Source organism: Dipodomys ordii, unplaced genomic scaffold (genome assembly GCF_000151885.1).
Source record: "Dipodomys ordii isolate 6190 unplaced genomic scaffold, Dord_2.0 Scaffold193, whole genome shotgun sequence".
NCBI lineage: Eukaryota > Metazoa > Chordata > Mammalia > Rodentia > Heteromyidae > Dipodomys > Dipodomys ordii.
The window spans coordinates 748,609-761,500 of record NW_012267409.1 but is presented as its reverse complement, the minus strand read 5'-3'; the positions used below and the strand labels follow the sequence as shown (position 1 = coordinate 761,500).

General features: G+C 38.5%; 1 protein-coding gene across 1 annotated transcript in view; it reads left to right on the top strand.

The window, feature by feature from the left end:
• The first annotated feature begins 2,601 nt into the window (after positions 1-2,601).
• Positions 2,602-12,892, top strand: part of Stag1 (stromal antigen 1) — a 118,540-nt gene continuing 108,249 nt past the window's right edge. Inside the window, exons 1-3 of the mRNA XM_013034662.1 lie at positions 2,602-2,617; positions 3,047-3,099; positions 3,702-3,866. Coding sequence (XP_012890116.1) covers positions 2,602-2,617; positions 3,047-3,099; positions 3,702-3,866 — 234 coding nt within the window. The remainder of the gene's footprint in view (positions 2,618-3,046; positions 3,100-3,701; positions 3,867-12,892) is intronic.

Sequence of the window (12,892 nt, the reverse complement as noted above, 5' to 3'; positions counted from 1 at the left end):
TCAAATGAGTTAGAGCCATTTGAAGTTAGTTGTAGAGACTTATATACTAGAGATGCTTTTATTAGCACATTTACTTATATAATTATTAAACCCAGGAAATGTAATAATGCTAGCATGTCATTATCTGGTTAGTTGCCTTATATTATCTAGTTAACTGGCTCATTCTTTATTTTTCCAGTTCAAGATCTAACCAGATGTAACCCATTTCATTTATTTAGTTTCTCTAATTTGGTGTGGCTTTAGTGGTAGAGTACTTGTATAGCAGGCATGGGTCTCTAGTTCAAAATTCTAGTAGCCCCTCCCCCGAGCCCTATTAATTTCTCTTAATCTGTAGTAGTTTCTTTTTAGTTTTTATCTTATTTGCATTTTGAAAAATGGAAAGAAGATATTTTTCTGTTTCCTTATTGTTAGGATTTAAATTATACATATCTTATAATATCATCTAATTATCACTTGAGACTTAAATTGCAAAAGTTAAGCTCTGAGATAAGACATTCCCACTAATTGCAGATATCTACTTGCTGTTAATGAGAGAACAACTTACCAGGCAGTTATTTTCGATAGATAAATTACTTTGTTCATGCTAACTAAGTCTGAGAGATCAGCTGGCATTTAGAAATCTGAGCTTAGTTAGATCTGTGCTTCTAGTTGCTATATAGGTGTTCTAATAGACACTTCTGTAGGATCTCTTTGTAATGACCTGGATTGCAAAGACTTCAGTCTTAGAGTAAACTAATTTTGGTAGGGTAGAACTGAATCTCCAGATAAACTGGGTTGCAGCTTAAGTTGCTAAAGGTTTCTTAAATATATAAATTGTCATTTGAAGCAACTGTCACTCATTTTTTTTTATTGTGAAAATACCGTACAGAGGGGTTACAATTACATGGGCAAGGTAATGAGTACATTTCTTATCAAGCATTGTTGCCTCCTCCTTTGTTTCCCCTTCCCATCCCTTCCCATCTCCCCCCCTCCACACCCCTTCGCCTTTTGTTGTTATTGCTTGCTTTATTGGTTTGTTGTTTTTGCTGGCCTATGGTTCAGACCCAGAGCTTTGCACATGCTAGACAAGAACTCTGACACTGAGATATGTCCTTACCCATTTTCATTTTTAATTTGAATATCTGTCTGTCTATCTACATCTAATTGATTAAGATATATAGTCTCTGCGTAGCATTGATTGATTCCAGTACTAAGGCGGGGATTAGAAACAGTGAGCCTGGGACAGAATCTTGTAGGGCCAGTGAGTGCTAAAAGTAAAGCCAAACCACAGAGGCATTCACAAGGACAGGGGTATGTACAGGAGCTAGCTGTGAGAGTTCTCAGTGACTCAGCTGGAACAATATAAACAAAATGATTGGTACAAAGTTATAACTCCGAGTATAAAATGATTGTTGTTGAGTTCACGTTGACTTAAGTGATTGTATAAATAATTCGTTGAGAATAGAAATATGTTCTATATTGAAGAATTATAATTTGTGTAAGTACTGTCTCCTGTAAAAAGGTGGAATTTAACCTCCCAGCCATAAAGTGTTGCCTGTGTGTGGCAGTTTTCTCCCAAAGGATATTACACGGAACAGGGAGGAAACAAAACTTGACAGTGGAAAATCCTGACAGATACTAAGTGATTAAATTAGTCAACATTAATATTGATATATTATGCTAATAATATGTACACTTGATGGGAGATGATAAAAACAATATTTTACCTCTGTTTTCTGTTTCCCACACACCCATAAACCTAGTTCAGTAATGGCAGAAACGCCAGACAAATCTCAGTGAGGGACCTTTTGAAAATAACTGATGAACATTCTTGGGTACTACTGAAGTCTCAGGACCCAGGAGAGCTTGCAAAACTGTGGTAGACACGATGACCTTGTGGGGAGGGCCTGATGATTAAGTGTATGTGTGTGGCATGCTGCATGGGATCCTGAAACAGGGAAAGATCATTAGGGCAAAAAGTAAGAAAATGCATATAAGATACAGATTTGTTAGTGTTTGATACTAGTTCATTAATTGTAACAAAGGTACTATTCTAATTTTTAGTAGTAGTTTTCACAATTTTTTGTAAATACTATTTATTTTAAAATTTAGCAATTCTTATATTCACATATGTACAGAATTTATTTATGTATTTATTCATTTTTGTCGGTCATAAAGCTTGAACTCTGGGCCTGAGCACCTACCTCTCAGCTCTTCAGCTCAAGGCTAGTGCTCTACTGCTTGAATCACAGCGCTACTTCTGGTTTTCTGGTGCTTTATTGGAGATAAGAGTCTCATGGTTTTTCCTGCCTGGGCTGTCTTTGAACTCAGATCTCAGCCTCCTGAGTAGCTAGGATGACAGGCGTGAGCCATTGGTGCCCGGCCAGAATCAGTTTTAAGGCCAGTTATCACTAAGAAGTGATAATAGTACTAATAAAAACAATAATTGCACTTAATAGAGCAGATTCTATAACCTAGAGAAGCCCCCCCAGCCCTCTAGCAAGTGAGCTCTGCTTTGTCCGTATTCCTTCAATGCCCTCTATTTACATTGCCTGCTACTGCAGCAGGTTGAAATAGAGGAATGTGACAGGGTCTGGATCCTAGTCACAAAGCAGTTCAAATATGGGTGGATTTGAAGGTAAGGAATGGTCAGTTATCATTGGAACCAGGCTATAATGACAATGAATTTAATTACCCCAAGAAGAGTCCAGTGATAGAGAAGAAAAAGGTATTTAAGAGAGACCTCTGCATAATACTTACACACAAGGAATATAGTACAGGTAGTAGGAAGATAACTGATCGGAAAAGAAGACTGCTGGGTGGCCTACTAAGAGTTTTCAGATGGGCTGGGAATGTGGCTTAGTGGTAGAGTGCTTGCCTAGTATGCATGAAGCCCTGGGTTTGATTCCTCAGTACCTCATAAACAGAAAAAGCTGGAAGTTACGCTGTGGCTCAAGAGGTAGAATACTAGCCTTGTGCCAAAGCAGCTCAGGGACAGTGCCCAGGCCCTGAATTCAAGCCCCAGGATTGACAAAAATAAAGTTTTCAAAATTGTATTGTTTAACAGTATTGATGTTATTGATGAATTTTGTAAAGCAGCAGCCATGCAATGGCTTTAAAGTTTGAATGAATGAAATTTATGGGTTTGGAAAAGTAAAAGCAGATAAATATCCTAAATTATCCTTGGTTCTAAAGAAAAGACATAGATAAGGTGCTATTTAGTATTGACTTTTAACGAAGAACGGCTAGGGGTGGCAAAAATATTTGTTTTGCTTATTGTTATATTGCAGTGCCAAGAGTACTTCCAGGTATTTTCATTATGTTTGTTGCAGGACTTAGAAAGTCTTGAGCCCTTTGTAGAGGAAGAATACATAGCATTTCTCAGAAGTGATTTATTGAATAAAGTTTCTAAACAAGTAGAGTATTGAGAAAGGAAATGTTATGATTAGATATGGTTGAGACATTCAGCACTAACATTTTTGCAGAAATCTAATCAGTTTTTTTCAACTTTATTTTCTCTATGTGGTTTGCACTGTTCATTATTGGCACCGAATACAAACTGGGAGAGTATTTTTTTTTTTTTTTGGGTGGGGGGCAGTAATTTATCTGTAGTAGTGCTAAATACCTCCCAAAGAATCAAGCATGATTTGAGGCAGTTTTGGTTAAAGCAAGGAGTAAGTGAATTTACTACAATTTTGCTTTATTTTTCCATTTCTGTTCAGTCTACAAATAAGAAACCTCGGAAATCTCCAGGAGAGAAAAGCCGCATTGAAGCTGGAGTTAGAGGAACAGGCCGTGGAAGAGCCAATGGGCACCCCCAACAGAATGGCGAAGGGGAGCCTGTTACGTTGTTTGAGGTGGTGAAGCTGGGGAAAAGTGCAATGCAGGTAAATCTTTAGAATGTTTTAGCTCGCGTGTGTAGAGCAAGAAGTTGAAGGGTTCCTGTGCAGCCAATGGATTGGCACTGCACACAACTCACTCCCCTCCCCGCCCCTCATCCTTCTCCTCCTGTTCTCCCTGTGACCACTTGCTGAAAAGCACAGATCCTGCCACTGAGGCACAACCTCAGGCCCTAAACTTCTAACCCAAAGAATTTCATTCTTAATGGTTTTGCTGCTGCTGCTGCTGCTGCTGCTTCTTCTAAATAAAGGACACAGGAAAGACATTTTTTGTTGTTTTTCACTAGTCATATACTTTAAATTGTGCCGAGTACATGGGCTCTGGATAATGGAAGTTGCAGACTTGAACTTTAGGTATCACCTTCTCTCTTGGCTTTTATTTCGCTCACAACTGGGGCTCTACCACTTGAGCCACAAATACCCCTGCACCACCCTTACCCTGCCCTGTCTTCCCTGCCTCCTGTAATAAATAGATAAATAAAGAGTATCTCAGTTTTGTCTGCCTATGTTGCTTGGAACCCAAATTCCCATCTCTCAGCCTCTTGGGTAGCTAGGATTATAGTTGTGAGCTACCAGAGCCCAGTTCCAAGGGAATTTTTATAGTCTCAGCACAACCTTTAGAACTGGATTTAAAATAAGTAACGTGTGTTTCTGAGTATTTGACAAAAGAAAGGATGATCTTGTATAACCTTACTGTCTTTTATCTCTGCTTATTTATTCAACAGACTGTTAGGTATTCTGTAAGGGCATGATTTAGCCTTTTTAGTAAATCATTATAAGGATGATTTTAGTGTTTCTTTAGCATATGGTTGAATTGTTTTTAACTATTTTAAAGAATATTACTCATGCTTGTATCTGTACATATTTTTCACTTAAAAATCTTAGTGGTAGATTTTTTTTGGAGAAAGGAATTTTTTTTCTAATGTGTGGCACTAAAAGAATTGAATGTGGCTGAAATGTGGTTTAGAGGTAGAGTGCTTGCCTAGCATGCATGAAGCTCTGGGTTCAATTTCTCAGTACCACACACAGAAAAAGCTGCCAGTGGTGCTGTGGCTCAAGCGGTAGAGTGCTAGCCTTGAGCAAAAGAAGCTCAGGGACAGTGCCCAGGCCCTGAGTTCAAACCCCAGGATTCACGGGGTGGGGGGTGGGGAAGAATGTATTTACTTTTTATCAGCATTGTGGCAGAATATGCTGAGTGTAGTGGGATGTGTCTGTAGTCTCAACACTGGGGAGGCTGAGGCAGGATGACTTTTGAGTTCAAGGCCAGTTTTGACTACATAAAGAGATTAAGTAAAAAGTAAACAAATACTTTAAAAACAACAAAAAGAACTGTAGCAGAAGGTCTACTTTGCTGTAGTAGAATTAGCAATTAGATATTTTATATTTAAAATTTATTTGATACACAGGTGAAAAATGGTCACTTATTTTTTTCAGCATTTTTTAAATTGTGATTAAGTGATTACATAAATTTCACAGTATTGTGAGATAATACTTAGTTAAAGTCACAAACACATCCTAACCTTCATGGGGCAAATTGTCTATTATGGTCTATAAAGTTTATGAACTCTATGGGCTTTGACTATACAGTTATTTCTTCCACATCGGGTGATATATACATTTCTTTCCTTTTGCTTCGGGTCAGCTGTTCCCTCTTTCCCACTCATTCCCTCCCTCCCATTACTGCCATTGAGTTGCTTTAGTTCGTTTTGATCAATGTCCAGTGCAGCTGATGGGTCCCTCTGTTGTAAGTTTTCCCGTTTCCCTCTGTTTCTGTGTCCTCCTCCTAGTTGTCCTCCAATGTGCACATATATACCATACATGTGGTTAGCATGGTCACTTACTTTAATTTGCATTTCTTTGATCAACAATGATCGATAGGTAAAATTGGAGTGTATTTGCCCTATTTTTCAATTACATTCTTAGTTTAAATGGAAATTCTTTTTATAATTTATTTAAAGTAATTACTTTTAGGACGGAAACAATTTGCTGTTTGCGTATCTTTTATTTTCCATCCATATTTCATTTTATACAAGTCCTGTAGGGAGTTGGTTGGCTATTGTTTTTTGTGTATGTGCAGTTGTCTTAGAAGCAGTGTGTGTGTGGGTACAATGTGGAGCAGAGTGGCGTGATGGGTAAAACAGATACTGGATTCCCAGTTAACCAAAGCAGTCATTGACAGTTTAAAAACTGACTTTCACCACTGTCTCACACCTACTCACTTTAATAGAAAATGGTTAATAAACTACAGAAATAATAGTTTTTGAGATCTATTTTATTGATTCCCATATAAATAAGCAGAAAAATTAGAGAAGCAACTGTTTACGGAAATTGAACTGTTTATGGAAATTTGTAATCATTTAGCTTTAACATTTTGCTTTCATTTTTTTCATGTAAAACTTAGTCATGTATGTATATAAAGAAAGACATTTTTGTTCTTGTTGTTGATTGTGGGGCCTGAACTCAAAGCCTAGGCGCTGTCTCTGAGCTCTTTTGCTCAAGGCTAGAAATTTGTCATGAAACAATCTCGTATTTATGTGTTTGATATGTATATATAAATATTTCAGCTGGGAGTCAGTAGCTCATGCCTGAGATCTGAGCATCCCCGTTCAAAGCCAGCTCAGCCAAGAAAGTCTGTGACACTCTTACTTCCAATTAGCATCCCCCCCCCCGTGTGTGTGTGTGTGTGTGTGTGTGTGTGTGTGTGTGTGTGTGTGTGTGTGTGTGTGTGTGTGTGTGTGTGTGTGTGTGTGTGTGTGTGTGTAGTACAGGCATGAGCTACCTACTCCCAGCTGAAATATTTATATATACACAGTCTGAAACATAAACATGATATTGTTTCCTGACAAATTTCTGAAAGTTCCATTAGTAATGCTTATAATTTCACTGTTATATCCTCAGCTTAAAAATAAAGAAATCAAGCTGCACGCCAGTGGCTCAGACCTGCAATCCTAGCTACTCAAGAGGTTGAGATCTGAGGATTGTGGTTCCAAGCCAGCCTGGGCAAGAAAACCCATGAGTCTCTTACCGCCTAGAAACAATTCAGATAAAGCTGGAAGTGGCGCTGTGGCTCAAGTTGTAGAGCACTAGCCTTGAGCAAAAGACACTCAAGAACAGTATCTAGGACTACACCCCCCCAAAAAAAAAATTATAAATAACCTCTGGAGAGAGAATATAAAGCTAGGCAAGTTTTCATATACCTGTAATCCTAGCACTTGGAAGACAAATGAAGATGGATCATGACAAGGCCATCTTCCTGTCTATAAAAAAAAGGAAACAAACTTTAAGATGGGCACTGATGGCTCATACCTGTAATTCTAGCTACTCAGGAGGCTGAGATCTGAGGATCATGGTTCAAAGCCAGCCTGGGCAGGAAAGTCTGTGAAACTCTTATCTCTAGTAAACCACCAGAAAACCGGAAGTGGCGCTGTGGCTCAAAGTGGTGTAGTGGTAGAGCACTAGCCTTGAGCTGAAGAGCTCAGGGACAGTTCAAGCCCCAAGACTGACCCCCCCCCATTTTTTTTTTAACCTTTTCCCCATCCCTCATTTGCTTCTCAGCTCTTCTGTTGAGATGATCACTTCCCATCTTTTCATGGTTGTATGTAGAAGTATCTTTCTGTGTTCCCCACTGAACTCGGTCCCTGAACAGTCCCTACCTCACCAAATTCCTGCAGTGGGTTTAAGGCTTGCATGAGATGTGAGCTTGGTAGGCAGTAGAGCTGCCAGTTTACCAGTTTACTCACCAGAGCTTATAAATTGGTTAGGTGTCAAATCTGTATATATCAAATGTGGAAGAATTCTCTTCATGCTTTAGGCCGGCATGGGTTTTATTCTGTGACTGTGCTAAAAGTGAAAAGCCCCCGTGGGCTTTATGCAAATCTTCTTTTAACTTGAATTTGAGCTGACAGTTATGTAGTAACTTGCAGGACAGTTTTGCTTTTCTGACGAAGTGGGGAAAGTTTCTAGTAATTTTTAAGTTGAATTTAATTTGTTGATTGATTGTAATGGAATTTGGACTTAGTTATTTTGGAGTTATCTGGCATTATGCCTAGACTGGCCTGGTCTGGGGTTTTCCAACGTCTGCCTCCCTGTGTTATTGGAGAGGACAGGTACGTGCGACGCTGCCATTGTGGATCCCCTGTAGCTGGAATAGCAGGCAGTAGTCACTGTACTCGGCCATTGGCTCAGCTGAATCCCTCAAATTTCTTTTTGTCCGGGCCAGCCTCGAACTGGCATTTCTCTGGTCTCTATTTCCTAAGTAGCTAGAATTACAAGTTGAGCCACTGTGCTTAGCTATACTAATTTTTTAACATGCACTGTCAGAAATGCTTAGTAGTCTCAAGAAGTATTTAAATGTCTAAGAACTGTAATTACAGGAGACATTAAAGAACAAATACACCATTGACTAAAATGACATCAGGCAAAGATGAGCAAATAGAAATATTGCAGTGTAGATGAGGTATGGAAATAAGCAAATGCACATACTTGAAGAAAACTAACCTGAGTGTAATTAAAAATGTGTCAACTGACTACAGTATAAAATAAGTATATTTACAATATTCAGATTAAATTTGGGTGAGGGTAACAGCAAAATCAAGTAACAGAAGTTTATTTCTTGTAAGTAAATACACAATAGATACAAATGCTTAGGAAGTATTTATAGATGTCATGTTGGGCTATGATATGAATATCTCAACTGTAAACAGGAAGGACCATCTGAGAAAACATACCCAACACATTTTTTAAAAAGCCTCCATACATTAAAGCTTCAGCCTTATTTACAGTGGATTGCCAAATAATTACATTGTTAATACCTTCATAGTCATTAAAGTGTGGATAGCATATCTTTAGTGGCTTTTTTTTTTAAGTAAAACTTTTTTTGGGGGGGTGGGGGTGGTCATGGGGCTTGAACTCTGGGCCTGGGCGCTGTCCCTCAGCTCTTCGGCTCAAGGTGAGCGCTCTACCACTTGAGCCACAGCGCCACTTCCGGTTTTCTGGTAGTTTATTGGAGATAAGAGTCTCCCAGACTTTCCTTGCCCAGGATGGCTTTGAACCTCGGTTCTTAGATCTCAGCCTCCTGAGTAGCTAGGATGACAGGCATGAGCCACCAGCACCTGGCAAGTAAAACATTCTGATGCTTTTAAAACATGGATTTTTATTTCTACAAAAGAAACAAGTGGATAACAACACAACTGAAGGCAGTAGACTGATTCCTTATTCTAAGGCACCCTGTACAGTTCTCTTGGCTCCGGCCGACTATGGTGAGCAGTCTTAGCTTTAACGTTTCTAGTAGTTTAGGCCAGCGGTATTGCATTGCATTCCTTCTGTGTCATGACGATAAAGTAGGATGTGGGAATCATGATGCTGATTCCAGACACTGAGCCCTTGAGGTGAACTGCCTTGTTCTAGATCGTTTTTTTCCTATTGAAAGTCATGCATGTGAATCCTAGAGAGCATCCCTTTTGGATACTGGATGCTGGTGCAATCTCACCCATGGAGGAAATGGTACTTGGCAATTACCCCTCCCTTCAGTGCAGTCAGATTGCTTTGTAGGGTGAACCTAATGGGCATGTACAGGATCAGTATTAAAATTCCAAGAGAATATAAACATAGACAACGTTATAAAGATTTGCAATTGATTTTGAAGAGGTAGATTAAGAGAAAGTTGGTGCTAGGATATTTAATAGGATTGTTAATATGATTGCCCACTTAATTGTAGCTCCATGAGTTCATATAGGTGCTTCACTTCTTGCTGCTCTGTGGTAGAGATTTTAAAAATGTGAACTTACTGTTCACGAGGAATGAGAATGTGTGTGGTGATTGGTGCCAGGAACTCCTTTTAGTAATTGTAATGTTCTTTGAGTATCTTTCATTAGTTGAGGTAGGACAGTGTCAACACCGTTTGCTCTGGCATGCTTAGGCTTAGTATTTATAGATGTCATGTTGGGCTATGATATGAGTGCCTCAACTGTAAACAGGAAGGACCATCTGAGAAAACACACCCAACACATTTTACGAAGCCTCCATATTTTAAAGCTTCAGCGATTCTACCTAAAATAACAAATTATTTTTGAGGGATTTTTTTTGTTTGGTTGTTTTTTGTTTTTTTTTTAGTTGTTTATTCCTCTGGGAGTGGGGGAAGGTTTCACTAGTCCTAGGGTTTGAACTCGGGGCCTGTGTATTAAGCCACAGTTCTGCTTCTGGATTTTTGATAGTTAGTTGGAGATAGAGTAGCTCACGCCTGTAATCCTAGCTACTCAGAAGACTGGGGCTGGGAAGGTGGCTCAGTGGTAGAGCTCTTGCCTTGCATGCATGAGGCCCTGGGTTCCATTCCCCAGCACCACATAAGCAAAAAGAAAAAAGCCGGAAGTGGCGCTGTGGCTCAAGTGGTAGAGTGCTAGCCTTGAGCTGAAGAGCCCAGGCCCAGAGTTCAGGCCCCACGACTGGACACCTCCCCCCAAAAAAGAAGACTGAGATCTGAAGATTACAGCTCAAAGCCAGCCTGGGCTGGAAGTGGCTTTGTGGCTCACTAGAGCACTTACCTTGAGCTGAAGAACTCAGGGACAGTGCCCAGACCCAGAGTTCAAGTCCCACGACCAACAACAACAAAAAGGTCTTACTGAGTTTCCTGCCTGTACTGCCTTTAACTGCTATCCTCAGATCTCAGCTTCCTACACAGATAGGGTTACATGTGTGAGCCGCTGGTGCCCAGATAATTTTCAATTTTAAAATACTGTCAGAATTAAATTTTTTATTAGCGTATTATTAGACACTTTTATGTCTATATAATAATGTGCTTAAATCATTTACCCTCATTATATTCTTTAGTTCCAGATTGTTTTTCTGGTATTATATTCTTTTATTTTTATTTGGCTTATTGTTTCTGGTATTTAGACCATAAATTTCCAAAAAATGATTAACAAATCAGTGTTGAAGTAAAATGAAAAAGAAAAATATTAAGTGGGATAATTTAAAACTTAAGCTTTTTGCTACTTACGCAGAAATTTTATGTAACTTTCCTGTTGGTCATTAAGCTCAGACTCAGCACAAGACCGTTAAGAGTCCTGGAAAACATTGAAATGATGTAGGATTTAAGGTAGTCATTCTCTGGCTTAATTATTAAAATATCCTCTTGCATTGTATTAAAAAGTGGCCTACCTTATGTAACAAATTGTAAAAATGACATCAATGAAATTAAAAAAATCAAGAAAGAAGACATGACAGGACTGAGTTCTTATTGTGTCTAGAAAGACATAGTGGAAGTATAGGCTAAATAGACAGGAGCTTGAAATCATCCTCAATAGTCTGGAAAGTTACAGTTTCAAAATAGAATAGTTCCTTGAGGTCTAGGATGTAAACTTTAGTGTTTGAAAGAAAAACACTGATTTTTCAGGCCTGTAAAGTACAAATTGGGAATCTATAGATACTGGCTGTACTTTCTAATAAGGATATGAAATGCATCAGGATGGTAGCTTTAATTAGGATAGAGACGAAGTCTGTGAGCCAAGAACAAAGCTTCAGTGACTAGGAGATACATAACAAGAATGAATCAATAAATAAGTCTTCTTTAATTCTTGAAGGAAACTAATAAGCAAAAATAAATTACTGATAAGGAAATGAATTGTAAAATAGTTTATGACTTATGTAAGGCTGGTTCCAGCCAGTTTTTAAATATTGAACTGAGATAGATAACTAGAAGAAGTCAGTTACTGTAGAATTACTGCCGCCGCGCCCCCCCCCGCCAACCCTCTACCTTGGGCTCTGTCCCTGAGCCTCTCTGTGCTCAAGGACAGCGCTCCATCATTTGAGCCACAGCCCCCACTTCTGGCTTTTTCTGGTGGTTTATTGGAGATAAGAGTCTCATGGGCTGGCTTTGAACTGCGATCTTTAGATCTCATCCTTCTGAGTAGCTTGGGATTGCAGGCTTGAGCCACAGGTGCCTGGCCTCCTGAGTACTTTTTTTTTTTTTTTTAAAGTACTTCGGTATTCTTAGGTCACTGGGAGAATAGTTGGGGTTCAGAGAGAGCCAAGGAGATTTTGAGAACTATAATACATTGAGGAATTTTTGAGTTCAGATGCTTTAAGTGAAAGTTGGGAAGCAACACCAGTAGAAGAATGATTAAGACAAACAAGCTGTGTGATGTATTGGAGTACATGAATAAAACAGGATAATTACTTTGAATGGTTGTAGATGAGATATTACATAATCATCTTGAGAAATGAATTGGGTTTGATGTGCAGAATAAATGTGACTTAAATTTGTTTGAACAATGGTGAAGACTTTTTTTTTTTAGCATTGACCTATAATTTACCTATACTTGACTATATTCTAGGGAACATTCTTGAACTATTACAAAACAAAGATAAAAAGTGGCATTTAGCTTGGATAGTCTCGGGCAAGTCACTAAACACCTTACTTACAACCCTAGTTTCCTTATCAGTAATTAATTTTCTGTCCCTTAGGTTTCTTGTGAGAATTACATGAGAATGATTTATGTATTCTACAGATTAGTTCAATTGTACTTGAGCTCATTATAAAATTTAGGAAATTGACTCAATTTCAGTGGACTCAGTATGCTATAGATGTTGTAGGTTTTGGACTTGGAGAAATTGTGTTGAGTGCTAGAATGTGTCGTGCTAGAATTTGGTTGAAACTGAGAAGTAGTAAGGGTTAGGATTCAATTAGTCATGTATGTTTTGAATTACAAAAAACAAAAAAAAGTTTCATACGTAGTGTTCCTTAACCTAAATTAATCAAATTCTAAAAATGTGTATTACAGAATTTTGCCAAGAAGCTGCTGATGACAGTAAAATGCTCAGATTAATTAAAATAATGAATATGAACATTAGTTTCTTTTAATACTGTTGTCAGATTCGTGGACATTGTTTAAAGTTTATTAGTGCCTAACAGTATCCCATTAGTGAATAGCAGAGGACTGCTTTTTCTCTTTCTTTTCTTTCTTTCTTTCTTCCTTCCTTCCTTTCTTCCTTTCTTTCTTTCTTTCTTTCTTTCTTTC